General features: G+C 50.1%; 3 protein-coding genes across 3 annotated transcripts; 2 read left to right on the forward strand and 1 right to left on the reverse strand.

The window, feature by feature from the left end:
- Positions 1-1,968: 1,968 nt before the first annotated feature.
- On the forward strand, positions 1,969-5,733 carry Aspvir_008647 (putative cell wall biogenesis protein Mhp1; the record flags this gene model as incomplete). Its single annotated transcript, XM_043271815.1, has 3 exons — positions 1,969-2,020; positions 2,133-4,997; positions 5,072-5,733. The coding sequence occupies 3 exons, from the start codon at positions 1,969-1,971 to the stop codon at positions 5,731-5,733; spliced, it is 3,579 nt and encodes a 1,192-aa protein (XP_043127750.1).
- A 770-nt stretch (positions 5,734-6,503) lies between these two features.
- Aspvir_008648 (ATP-binding cassette long-chain fatty acid transporter PXA2) lies at positions 6,504-8,809 on the forward strand (the record flags this gene model as incomplete). The annotated part of the gene is made up of 4 exons (XM_043271816.1): positions 6,504-7,013; positions 7,095-7,716; positions 7,773-8,670; positions 8,731-8,809. 4 exons carry the CDS (start codon positions 6,504-6,506, stop codon positions 8,807-8,809), a joined length of 2,109 nt encoding a protein of 702 aa, XP_043127751.1.
- A 356-nt stretch (positions 8,810-9,165) lies between these two features.
- On the reverse strand, positions 9,166-12,214 carry glpV (glycogen phosphorylase; the record flags this gene model as incomplete). The annotated part of the gene is made up of 8 exons (XM_043271817.1): positions 9,166-9,576; positions 9,632-11,397; positions 11,457-11,534; positions 11,594-11,697; positions 11,749-11,810; positions 11,870-11,905; positions 11,967-11,979; positions 12,045-12,214. The coding sequence occupies 8 exons, from the start codon at positions 12,212-12,214 to the stop codon at positions 9,166-9,168; spliced, it is 2,640 nt and encodes an 879-aa protein (XP_043127752.1).
- Between the last annotated feature and the right edge of the window lie 1,764 nt (positions 12,215-13,978).

Genomic DNA, 13,978 nt, shown 5'->3' on the forward strand with positions numbered 1-13,978 from the left:
GTTTTTACCCAGCTTCAACTCACGTCCATACCGAATGGCAGCAATTGGTTCATCTATTTTGGAAATCCTTGACACCGTGTTTCCGGATACTCAGAAATATGGGCAGTATTGGAATGTATGCCATTATTCAATGAGTAATGCAAGAAGCCTGCACATACTTGGGAAGAGTCATTCCAAGATATATATCTCTCGGACATGGAGTACGATCATCGAATCTGGGCATTATTTTCGGTGCCATTATGTGCTTTACCGGATACGTTAAGTATTCACTCGAATCCTCCATGGCCGCTCGGTACAGCAGGGAACATTCTCTACACCACTAGGTGAATTGGATCATGGTGTAATCATTCAGGCCAGAGTATCTGCTCATCACTGCTATGGAGTATTCTCGCCACTCAAAGTATGATCACGCGACTGGTTAGTCTCCATTCTCATAGCCTCAGTGTACATACTGACACTGCAGGTCAATTCACTCACCTCATATAATGCTTACAGAACTTCAAAGAATGGCCACTTTCGCGTGAACTGGTGACTTGACCTTGAGCTGTAAATGGATTGAAATGAGACCTTGAAGCAACTGGCAATATTAATGCATGTGCTTTGACGAATGACGATGGGTTCCACTTTATTAGCATAAAGGGTACGTCACGTGCTTACTATGGGCGAAATCCAGCGTTGTTTTGATGCTGGTATCGTGGTATTGCACAAGTCATAGTAATTAATAATATTTTTTTACTATTACCAATTTCCCCAATAATGGTTGTGTGGCCTTGGCGGCCCATCGTGTGAGGATATCATGTCTGATATGTATTATCCAAAGCATTTGAGCGGAATCAGCCGGATTGCTAACAACTGTCAGGTGGCGAGCTTTAGGCTGGCACGTACAGTAGGATAGGTTGCACCGACTCAAGGAGGAGTAGACAGCAAAGTAAGGGTTTGTTTCCCAAGCTAAATTACCTAGACAATAATGAGTAGATGACTAGGTAGATATTTCTGGTAAGGCAAGGCCGTTACTTGGGGTATGCGACAGTACACAAGTGATACAGTAGTACAATGTCTCCTAGTTGACATCGAGGTGGAGGACTTCAAGCCACAGAAAGCAATAATCATGATGTGTTCTGCACTCTATGGAGCCACAGACCAGTAACTGTAAGATAGACAAAAGGTAACATAGTACCTGCCTTACTTTTACCCAGAGTGAGACAGACGGATTCAGTATCTACAGCATCTTTATTAGACACCTTCGGCGACTCCTTGCCAATTACATACGTACGAACTACTCGGTACTACAGAGTACCCAATTACTAGGTAGTTAAGTATCTAGGTCTTCGAGTCCTGACCTCAGCATTTCTGCTCCCCAGGATCGTCCCCCCCCACTCCACTCCACCGGTGTTGGGTCAGCCAGAAGACCATTTGTTCTGGGTCCCTTTTGGCTAGCAACTTTACCAGCGAACTATCTTAAGTCTAGCCTGCTGAACCGTCTCGATCGCCATCACCTCCTACTCCTAGTCTTCTGAGAAGTATTGCTTATTTTTTCACTTTCCATTTAAGTCCTCTGCACCCCTCACTTGTCTCTTTTTCCCCCCCCTGATATTGCTTCTTCTTTTCAACTGTTCTCCGTTCTGCATCTCGGAGACCGGATTTTCATATCTCTACCTGTCACCATGCCCACATTGCGCAGTTGTTCGATGATGGAATACTCATACCGTCGCCGCTTTTAAGTTGTAACAGCGATATCTGCATCCTCAGTCACTATTGATCGATTTCTCGAGTCGCGAACATAAACGAAACCTCCTCGGAATAAACTAATACCTGTCTTTCTTTACTATCCCACCTCCGACAGAGCGGACCATGTACCCTGTCGCCTGACAATTCCGATCTTCCCCCACCAACCGACGATTAATGGCTACATCATCTCTTTGAGCGATCAACATCTATTCAGTTCCGCAGCGAGCTACAGACGTCATAATGGAAGGGGTTGAGACTGTGGATGTGAGCTGGCTCCATCATTCGCAGAAAGGTGCGATTTGAACCCGCCCGACGCGCTGTCTTATTGATCCAGATCCTCCGTTTGGCAAAAACACTTGCGTCTGGATTCTGAAAGCCAGCAGACGCTAACTACGCTTCATCAGACCACCTATCCCGCTGCAAATCGGCTTCTTCCCAAATCAGTGATAGATCGAGCGCTGATGCAGAATCTACCGCCGCGCAGCCATGCAGAGCAGAGCGCTCTACTTCCTCTAATACAAACACCTCCCCACCCCCGCAAGAACCTGTCCCTCCTGCATCTGAGGCTCCGAAAGATGCCAAGAACGTTGGAAGCCGAGCTGCGACAGAAATCGGAAGCGACGAAGACGACAAAGCGGCGGAGACCAGGGCTGTTGAACAGTCTCAGACACCCCAGAGAAGCACACCACGCTCGATCACAGGAAGAAGGAATTCATGGATTTCTAGTATAAGTTCCAAGTTCTCTTCAGGTTCTACTCCTCCCTCACAATCCTCCATGAAGTCGCCAAGTCCCAAGGCCACCTCGCCTATGTCGAAGCTCGATATGCCGAACCCCTTCGGAGCAGCCTATTCTCTCAAGGACAAGGAGGAAGAGAGTAGAGACGAACACACTCCGCTTGTCTCTACGTCGCCAAAGGGGCCTTCTTTTCTCCAGAGCGCCTTCCGAAAGTTTTCCTCTTCTGGAAAAGTGGTACCGAACGGGGGCATCTGTGAGCGCCGGGTGATGAACATTGATCATGACAGGGACAGGTGTAAGATTCCGGACCTCGACCAAAAGAAATTGAGGCGTGTTGCTTTCTGTGTAGACGTTGAAATCGCTGGGATATCTCGCCGGGAATCAGACGAGGAAAGTCCCACTGGTGCAAGCAACCAGAAAGTCAAAAGGTTGAACTCAAAGTCTAAAGACAGGGACGATCCCAAACGACCACAACCTGATGTTGCTGAAAAGGAGAAAAGACGCCAGGAGAATGGTACTTCTCGGCAGCATCCTGGGCCGTTGGAGACGCCATCCGGTGAGGCCAAACCCAATGGTGAAACTAAGGAGCCGACAAGAAAGCAAGAAAAGAAGAAGCGCTCAGAGGAGGAGAGGAGGGAACGGAAGGAGCGGAAACGAAGGCAGGCCGAGGCGAACGGGACTGTACCCCTGCAGCTGCGGGCTGAAGATCACGAGGACGATGCTCGACCTGCTGTTCCTGGAACTCCTCGATCCAAAACACAAAGCCACCCGACGACGGACCCTGTGCGTATTTATCGCCGCTGTTGTCAGCTGCGTGAAACACCTGTGCTTAAGAAGATCGTCGATGAGATATCCTCGCCTTCGTCGACACTAGCGGAGTCACCAGGCACTGTCGCCGTGCTTGACCTTACCAACTTCCCCATGACCTCGCAAGACATGGCCACGTTCTGCGACTGGCTCGCTATTGTGCCCGTCCGAAGGCTTATCCTTGAAAAATGCGCGCTGAACGACGCCTCGGTCAGGGCTATTCTGGCCGCTTTGCTCGCTACCAAGACCATTGAACAGATGAGACAAAGGCGCAGAAGAGCTAAGAAATCTGACATACACCAGCTGGGAAAGGAAGATAGATTCTGTGTTGTGGAGAAGCTGTCTCTGAAAGATAACCCCAGGATTGGCCCGGAGGGTTGGCGTCATATCAGCCTTTTCGTCCATCTCGCAAAGTCGTTGAAAGCTATAGACCTGTCCGGCATCCCGCTCCCCAGAATGCCCCTTTCAGCAAATGACTTTTCTGTACCGTTGTCAACGTCTCCAAATCCCTTGAAGCCCGTCACTGATGTGACGACCATCTTTGCTAATTCACTTGCTGAGCGTTTTGGCGGAGACCATCTCGAAGAGCTGTTACTCAGCGAGTGTAATCCCACGACGGAAGATGTGAAGAGAATTTGTGAAGCTGCAACGGCGCTTGGGTTGAGAAGGCTGGGTTTTGCAAATAACAAGCTTACCAGAGAGGGATTGGAACACGTTGTTCGCTATCTGGAAGCCGGGAAGTGTGAAGGTCTCGATCTGGGTGGAAACCCTATTCGTGATCATTTGGACTTGATCACTACCGCTCTTGAAGGGGAGTTCCCGCTCTATGCCCTCAGTCTTGCGGATTGTTCCTTGACCCCGTCTGTCATTCATCCTCTTCTTCAGCGCCTGACATGTCTCTATAATCTCCGATTCATCGACTTCTCTCATAACCCGGATCTCTTCTCCAGCAAGCCTGATGCTTTGGCGACTTTCAGGCGGTTCCTTCCTAAGATGAAATCACTCAAACGCATTCATCTGGCCGACGTCAATCTTTCAGCAGACCATGCCATCGCTCTCGCCGAGATTCTTCCTGAGTGCCCCAGTCTCTGCCATCTCAACATTCTGGAGAACCCTGCAATCGCAAAACTAGCCGTTGCGACAGACCCTGCCACCCAGGAAGAGGCTTGTGCCGTTTATGCTTCCTTAATGGCGGCAGTGCGCGTGTCTCGAAACATAATTGCAGTGGATATTGAAGTACCAAGTGCGGAAAACAATGAAGTCGTCAAAGCCCTTGCTTCCCAGATCGTGGCCTATTGTCTCCGAAATCTGGAACGAGGTGCCATTGAAGAAGAACTCTCAGATCCAGCGGATCCTTCATCTGCCCGTGCCACTGTTCCTGTACCTGAAATTCTACAGCACATTGTCGGCCATGGTGGCGTTGGCGACTACATCTGTGAAGACGAGGATGAGCCTACTCCTGACGAGGACTATGTTATCGGAGGCACGGGCGTTGTCAAGGCCTTGGAAGTCTGTTTAGGCACTCTGCACCATCGTGATATGCTCGGGGACCAATCCGGGCCCCCCAGCGGTACAACTACACCTAGGCATAGGAAGTCAAGGTCATTTGTTCCTCAAAGACCGCGCGATATGTCCAAGAATTTGCTTGAATCAGCTCGCAACATCCGCACCCGGATCCAGTCGGCTCTTGTTCGTGAGGATCGAGCCGGCAATGACGCGAACTATCGTGAGTGCCTTCCCGTCCATAGTTCATTTCCGTTCTTACATGAAACCACATATCTAACCAATGATCAACTGCAGGCCGACTTCAGTTCCTTGACTTTACATTGCATAGGATGATTCAGCGCTTTGAGGACGAGTACCCGGAGACTCGCGTTAAGCCACCCTCTGTCGTATCTGCCCTTCAAGAGACTAGCTCACAAATCTCTGGTGATGATGCGGCGGCCGCGCCCGCCGGCAGTGGTCAACTGTTCGGCATGAATATCGACGAGAACGCTGTTGATGATGATGATACCGACCAGTACGCCGTTCGTCTCTCGCGTACTAGCTCAATTACCTCCCTGCATGCGCGCGCGATGACTTCGGAAGAAGGTCACGTTCATCGTCTTGGCCAGAATCTCCGCCGTGATTTCCTTAGTCCCTCTATGAACCAAGGCGATGGCCACCCTTCATCGGCTTCCCTTGATGAATCTCACTTGGAAGCTCTGCGAAACAAGCTTGACCGCTTGCACGAGGAGCAAACTCGCTCTCATTTCGAGGGCGCAAATGCCGACAAGGCGTTCGAAGAAATGGGCTCTGTCGTTGAAGAACTGTGGGCTATGGAGAAACAGGATACGGCGGCATTTGAGCAATGGCGACAAACTCAGATTGCCGCTCAAATCAATAGTGGCAAGCAGACTGCATCCCCGAAGCCCAATGGTGCTATCAAAGAACAACTGGAGGTGAACCAGAAGCCGTCTTAAGAGAAGTGGTTACACCGCATAGCAGCGACGACCGCTTCTCTGCTTTGCCTAAACGCTTCTTGAGTATAGCCTGCTGTAATTGATAAACAGCGCTACTCGTTTGTCAATGTCGCATAGTGATTGTTGATTTCATCTTCTCATATTGCATTGTTTCAGCGCGATTGATGAATCTTGTACATATATCCCAGTTATCTGGCTGAGTTTGCGCTCGTATATACTTGACCAGTCCCTCCTCCATAGTCGGAGGCATGTTAAACAGGAATGGGCTTGGATGGTTTGCCAGGTCTTAAGATCCACTGTACCATAGTCGATCTGATCTCTCAAGTTATTATAACTATCCAAAGAAAACTATTGATTTCATACTTTCAAATCGCATTTCCCATTAGTCTTAGTACTGAAATCATCGATGGGTCTCTGTGTGGGTTGCGCGGGTGATCTCCACCACAGGTTTGTGCTTCCTCGGTTCTGCGCTGGTGGTGCTGCGTTCCCCAGAAAATCACACCTGTTTTAACTGGGGAATTTCACATGTCAGTCATCCACCATCCGTCATCCTACTACTCTACCCCATCTTCTCTTTTCCCCCTTCTCCATCAGCTATCTCCATATCACCCATCCTCTGGAGTGCAATGCAATAATAGTATGGTCATGTTCGCCTCCGCCGACCCTGGATAGTCCCTCAAGCACCTTATCATCTCCGTCTGTGCTTCCTTCCACCCCCCCACAAAAACACGGCCTCGGCCGCCATCTCGTGCCAGTGTCACGGTTTCACCATGGCCGCTCAGTCCAAACTACTCCCGCCCGAGCGCTCTATCCGACAGATTCTCTCCAGCCTATCGTCCCTTTACCTGCGCCACCGCAAACAGATCTCCCGCACCGTCTACCTCGCTCTTTTCGCCGCTCTGGTCAAGCGTATCCACAATGCCATCTCTGAGCAAAAGGCAGCGTCCCGGGCGCAGGTCGACCTGCGCAAGCGACCTGGCACCAGCAGTCTGGGTGATGGCGACGAGCCGCCCCGGAAGAGGGTCGAGGTGAACCGCGAGTTCTTTCGAAATCTACTCCGGCTGCTAAAGATTGTGATTCCGGGGTGGAAGAGCAAGGAGTTTCGGTTGCTCGTTGGGCATAGTGTTTTCTTGGTGTTGCGAACGATGCTTAGTTTGTATGTGGCGGAATTGGATGGAAGGTTGGTGAGCAGTTTGGTGCGAGGGAAGGGGAAGGACTTCCTGCTGGGTCTTGCGTGGTGGATGATTGTTGCGGTGCCGGCGACGTTTACGAACTCGATGGTGAGTTGCTGCTGGACTCGTAGGATCGCGATCGGAGTTTGACTAATATATCTGGTTGCGCTCTAGCTATCCTATCATCAGTGCAAGCTTGCCCTCAGCTACCGAAAGCGTCTCACGGATCATATCCACGACAAGTATCTGAGCAACATGACGTTCTATGCGATCTCGGCGTTGGACGACCGAGTCAAGAACCCCGACCAGTTGATCACGGTCGATGTCTCTCGCTTCTCCGACAGCTTGGCGGAGCTATACTCCAACTTAGCGAAGCCGATCCTGGACATGGTGATATACAACTACTCGCTATCGAAGAGCGTGGGAGGCGAAGGCCTGTTCATCATGAGTCTCTTGGTCCAGTTATCTGCAAACGTCATGCGGGCCCTGACGCCGCCATTTGGCAAATATGTCGCTGACGAGGCGCGTCTGGAGGGCGAGTTCCGGTTCCTCCATTCAAGATTGATTGACTACAGTGAGGAGGTGGCCCTCTATCACGGCCAAGAGGCCGAAAAGGACACCCTGGACAAAGGGTACTTCACCCTCATCAAGCACGTCAACCGGATATTACGAAGACGATTATATCACGGATTTATGGAGGATTTTGTCATCAAGTATTTCTGGGGAGCTCTAGGCTTGATCTTGTGTAGCATGCCCGTTTTCTTCCGTATACCCGGACAGATCACACAAACTATGGGAGACCGCACAGAAAGTAAGTTCTGCCCATGAACTTTCTTGCCTCAAGACAAGACTGACAGGCATAAACAGGCTTTGTCACAAACCGCAGAATGCTACTGTCCTCCTCGGACGCCTTTGGCCGTCTCATGTTCTCCTACAAGGAGATCTCAGAACTTGCTGGCCACACAGCACGAGTCTCGTCTCTCCTCGAGGTCATGGAGGACTTGCAAGCCGGACGTTTCGAGAAGAAGCTCGTCTCCTCAGCATCCACCAAGGAAAACGCCGCCGTTCTGTCCGGCCGCGGCGAGGTTGAAGAAGGCGACTCGATTGAATTCACCGACGTCCCCATCGTCTCCCCCAACGGCGACGTTCTAGTCCGCAAGCTTTCCTTCGCCGTGCACCCAGGCGACCATCTCCTCATCGTCGGCCCCAACGGCTGCGGAAAATCCTCCCTCTTCCGCATCCTAGGCGGTCTCTGGCCCGTCTACGGCGGCAAAGTCAAAAAACCCCGCTTCGACGAGATCTTCTACATCCCGCAACGGCCCTACCTGTCCCGCGGCACTCTACGACAGCAGGTGATCTACCCGGACGGCGTGCGCGAAATGCGCGCCAAGGGCGTCACAGATGCAGACCTCTACGAGATCCTGTCCATCGTGGAGATCGCCTCGGTCGTCGACCGGCCGGGCGGCTGGGACGCCGAGGAGGAATGGCGCGATGTCCTCTCCGGCGGGCTCCAGCAGCGCATTGCCATGGCGCGACTCTTCTACCACCGGCCTAAATTCGCTATCCTGGACGAATGTACCTCCTCCGTCACCCTGGAAATCGAACGGGTCATGTACGAGACCGCAAAGAAGCTGGGCACGACCCTCATGACGGTCTCGCATCGCCGGAGTCTCTGGAAGTACCACAAGAAGATCCTGCAGTTTGATGGGCAGGGCGGCTACATCTTTACTGGACTGGACTGGGAGCGCAGATTGCAGTTGGAAGAGTAAGTCTATCTTATAACCTGTTCTTCCCTGAGTGATGCTGACTAGAATCGTCGTCGCAGCGAGAAAGAAGAATTGGACCTTCATCTTCGTGCAGTTCCGGAGCTACAGCGCCGTTTGGCCGAGTTGACTGCTGCGTAGATCCATTGTTGGGTTGATATATAGCATATAAGACTGTACTATGGTTCTTTGACTAGTTCTTGGTATAGACCAGACCGACCTTTGATATTTCATACTTCTGTTTGATTGTGATAGTCTGCAACTTGAGCTTACCTTGCATCTTTATTCGTCATGAATAAGCGTGTTTGTCGGTGTTTTTGGTCAGGCCTATACATGTGGTTTCCTTTCTGGCATACTCCCGTCAATTGAATCAGAAAAAGAATCAGAAAAAGAATCAGAAAAAGAATCAGAGAATTTCATGCAGTAATCAAAAATCGTAAAGTGCGCCTATTGACCACGACAAGAACCAAGCAAATTTACTCAGTTGTGAGACACGGTTAATCATCTCTGACTTCCAAAGGCTCAATGTTCCAGATACTGTCCGCATACTCACTGATCACTCGATCGGTAGAGAAGAATCCCATCCGCGCCACGCTAGTGATGGACTTGGCTATCCATTCATCTTGGTTCTTGAACGCTTCATCCACAATCTCCTGCGTTGTGATGTATGAATTGAAATCGTCAGAGACCAGATAATAGTCACCGTGTTCGGCAATTGCGGACATGAGCGCAGAGAAGTTGCTGGCGTCACCGAACATATCGCTGCGGATCGCCTCGAAGACCTTGGACAGGTGTGGATCGAGCTGGAATTCGCCATAGAAATGGCGATGACGGAGCTCCTCGACATCCTCCGCTAACGTCCCGAACAAGAAGATATTCTGCTCCCCGATCTCGCGCGTAATCTCGATCTGGACGGCCACAATTAGGAGACATGTCGAAGAGGGTAGATCGAGTAAGACTTACATTAGCTCCATCACAGGTTCCGATGATCAAACCCCCGTTGAGAACAAACTTCATGTTACTGGTCCCGCTGGCTTCTGTGCCGGCAGTGGAGATATGTTCACTAATGTCTGATGCAGGACAGATGATTTCTGCCTTGCTGACATTGTAATCTTCAATGAAGATGACTTTCAGAAGATCACCGACATCGGGATCATTGTTGACAACTGCCGCAACTTTGTTAATCAGGTGGATAATAGTCTTAGCCATCCAGTACCCAGGTGCAGCCTTCCCGCCAAAGATGGACACTCGGGGCACGAGTTTCTCCCTCTCCTCCTTCGACATGGCTTTGATGGTCAAATAGCGATGGATGACACCGAATATATTGAGCTGCTGGCGCTTGTACTCATGGATTCGCTTCACCTGGACGTCGAACAGTGCATTCGGATTCAGGCTGTAGCCTGTGGTGTCTTTGATATGCTTAGCGAGTCGCAGCTTGTTGGCAGTCTTGATCTCTGACCATTCTGCTCGGAAGGTCTTGTCGTCGACATAAGCTTCGAGCTGATCGAGAAGCGTCAGGTCTTTCAAAAAGTCATAGCCCCCAAGCTTCGAAGCAATCAAGTCGGATAGGCGCGGATTGGCCTGGTGGAGCCAACGTCGAGGAGTGATACCGTTGGTGACGTTGGTAAATTTGTCTGGTCCATAGATTTTCACAAAGTCCTTGAAGATTGTCGTCTTGATCAAGTCCGAGTGCAGTTCAGCAACACCGTTGACCTTGTGGGATCCGATGATCGCAATGTGTGCCATTCTGACCATTTTGGGGTGTGATTCCTCAATAATGGATACGCGGGCGAGCATATCCCTATCTTTGGGGAACCTCTTTTCCACGGACTGCAAGAAGAACAGGTTGATATCGTAGATAATTTCGAGGTGTCTGGGCAGCAGATTCTGCATCAAAGGTACAGACCATTTCTCCAACGCTTCCGGCAGGACAGTATGATTTGTGTAGCCGAAGGTCTTGGTTACTAAGCTCCACGCTTCGTCCCACTCGAGACCCTCCTGATCTATCAGTATGCGTTGCAACTCAACGATGGCAAGCGTAGGGTGGGTGTCATTGAGCTGGATCGCCACCTGCTCTGGGAACTTGCTCCATGCTCTCTTCGTCTTCTTGAACCTCCGGACAATGTCATAGAGCGAGGCAGCGCACCAGAAGTACTGCTGCTTCAGTCTCAGTTCTTTTCCTCTCTCGAGGTTGTCGTTGGGATAAAGCACCGCTGAGATAGTCTCTGCACGCTGTTGGTCCGCGACTGCACTCTCGTAATCACCAGCATTGAACTTCTGGAAATCGAACTCCCCGCTGGCTGCCTTGCTCGACCACAATCGGAGGTTGTTCGTCGTGTGAGTCCCGTATCCTGGGATCGGGACATCATAGGCCACAGCATGAACAGTTTCACCGTCCTGCCAGGAGTGAATAGTCTTGCCGTTCTCATCCTGGTACGTTCTCACCCAACCATAGAATTGAATTTCAACAGTGATATCGTGTCGAGGGAATTCCCAGGGGTTGAAGTCGAGCCAGTAGTCGGGGATCTCGACCTGATAGCCATCCACAATCTCCTGCTTGAAGATACCATATCTGTACCGCAATCCGTAGCCCCAGGCTGGATAGTTCAGTGTGGCCATACTGTCAAGGAAGCACGCGGCCAGACGCCCCAAGCCTCCATTTCCCAGAGCGGCATCATGCTCTTGGTTGATGACGTCCTCAATTCGGAAACCAAGGTCCTTCAGCCCATCTTTTCCACAAAGTCAGCCTTTATTCGTCCTTTAACGGTCCTGCAAGGTGAAGACCTACCTCGGGCAGCATCCTTCATCCCAACATTAAGCATCGCATTGTCTAATGCTCTGCCCATGAGAAATTCAAGAGAAAGGTCTACCTATTATTTAGCACTACCACAAGGGAGACTGGGACATCCGAGCAGTAGCACCTACAATAGACCCTCTTCTGGTCGGCGAGGGATTGACGCTGCTGCGTCTTATTCCATTCAATGATCAAACGATCTCTGAAAGCGAGCGCGGTGCCCGAATATGCGGCCCTGAATGAAGTTAGACAACCACTTATGTGAGCCCAGTGAAGATGAACTCACAATTCATCACAATTGTACAGCGACCGTGCCAGTGTGGTTTCCACATGACGGACCAGCTCTTTCTATGGCTGATGATTAGCCCACAACACTCGCGCAGCGACTGCTCATTAAGAAAACGCACCTCAAACTCATCCTTATTCGCGAAACCCGTAGCAGACTATCACAATAACCATCAATGAATCTCCCCAGTCAAAAAATCAATGGGCCTGCTCGCTTACATGCTTTTTCCATCTGAACCAGCGTCAAGAAACATTAGTGACACAATAGCTTCAATGGACAGAAAAGAACACACTTACGCTTCTCTCAATGGCTCTGGAATACTGGCCTCAACGCTCTTGATTTCTGCAGGTCCAAAACCGGTGTAGGTGCGCTTGTGCTTCGGACGGCTGAAGCCAGGGCCGATAGGGCCTTGGAGAGGGATGGGGGCTCCGACAGAGGGCCTTCTCTCGCGACGTTCACTGGACATTGTGAAAGAGAGATGAACTACCAAAGTATCTGGGACAGGAGGATGACAGCTTAAATGATGATGATGGTGCTGCAGAACAACGCCAGATCCAGAACTGGATGAAGTTTATGTTCGCCCCAGTTGGAATAAAACCGTAGAATTGTACAAGGTATTGGATCAATGCCACTGTACAAAAGCAAGATTTAAAAAGAAGGTCCGAGCGACCAGGGATCCAAGGACGGGAAGGTATGGTAGAATGGTAGAGAGGGAGGGGTTATTTAAGAAGGGGAGGAGGGGGAGGCAAAAGAGGTAGAGAGAAGAGAGGAGAAGAGGTCACGGCTTTAGCCAAATGAGGTCAGACAGGAACAGGAACGGGAACACCAAGACGACAGGGTATAGGACCGGGATAGACACGCCTTGGGGTGATCTGTTGTAGAGACGTGATGGTACATCAATAATGGCGGGGTTGAGAGAGCATCACTAAGGTTCCCCGCGAATGAAGCGCCGTCAGACATAATTCTAGTAGTGGTTAGTTACTAAAGTAGATAAGTAAGCTAGATGAACTTCATCTACCTCGACTAAGGTACATTAAGAGAAACAGACACTATCATAGGTAATGTATCAGTCCACTTGGTGGAACTGCAAATGGACACATGTGAGCCTCCAATAGGACTCTAGACCGTCATGGACTGTCACCAACAGCACGAGCTTCAACCAATAACAATTCATGGCAGATAGGATGTGCACCTTGCAGGAGCTCCAGAGATCCTGTTTTAAATATCTTGGGCACTCGGACAGTAGTGTGGGGAGTGGCACGATGATGGACGGATTGACTCGGAAGAGAGAGACAGCGAGAACTTGTGCTTTGAGAGTTGTAAGAGCGAGGGGGAAAGTGAGTAATTTCTCTTGTTCAAAAGGGCCCACCGTTATGCTCTATCTAGAGTACCCCGTACCTACATAGGAAGTTGAAGTCATGACGCCTACACCATCGTATCAGGATATGGCGGGGAAACATCGAACCTAAAGACCTGTAGGAATGTTCATGAGTACCCAGCCTATCCACTGTCCGACCGCAAAATTGCTCATTTTCAACCGCTCAGTGAACTTAAGAGGTACTCACCCCTAACCCATCTAGGTGTCTGGGAAAGAGGACGCTCTCGACGCGTAGGTCCCCTCTTCGCGAGGAGTGTTCACAAGATCATATCATCTCAACTGTAGCATGTGGAGATCCCCGCATAAATGGAGTACGTGCGTACCTAGTTAGACGGGCAGGCCCAAGGAATCAACAGGCTTGTAGTCACCTTATAGTATGTTCGCACCTCCAACCTATTTTGCTGGAACCAAATATAGAATACTCAGGATGTTGAAGGATTTGATGTGGTATTAGTATATTATCTCAAATACAGTCAAACCTTGTTTCTAATTAGCAAATGAGGCTGTCGTAGATCGCCACCTCATATATCAGAAAGACAATGATGGCTTCTGAGGGACGGCAGGTATTCCTTTCGAAGATGAGACCCATATCTTCACATTATGACTGACTGGCTTTATTTATCTCAGCGTTGTCCCTGACGACCATGCAGAGGCAGTTTAGGTAGAGGTGCGAAGAGTGGTCAGATCTCAGACCGCACATAGAGATAAATTGACCAGCAATGAGAAGATAAGGGATCATTATCAAGAGTAAGAAGAATTAGGCCAATGCAAAGAGACGCTGCAAGCACTATAAACATAGAAGAAGAAATCGGGATGGTCGTCGGGAACTGAATCGAAGTAGACCGCCGCCAA

Source organism: Aspergillus viridinutans (assembly GCF_018404265.1).
Source record: "Aspergillus viridinutans IFM 47045 DNA, scaffold_7, whole genome shotgun sequence".
NCBI lineage: Eukaryota > Fungi > Ascomycota > Eurotiomycetes > Eurotiales > Aspergillaceae > Aspergillus > Aspergillus viridinutans.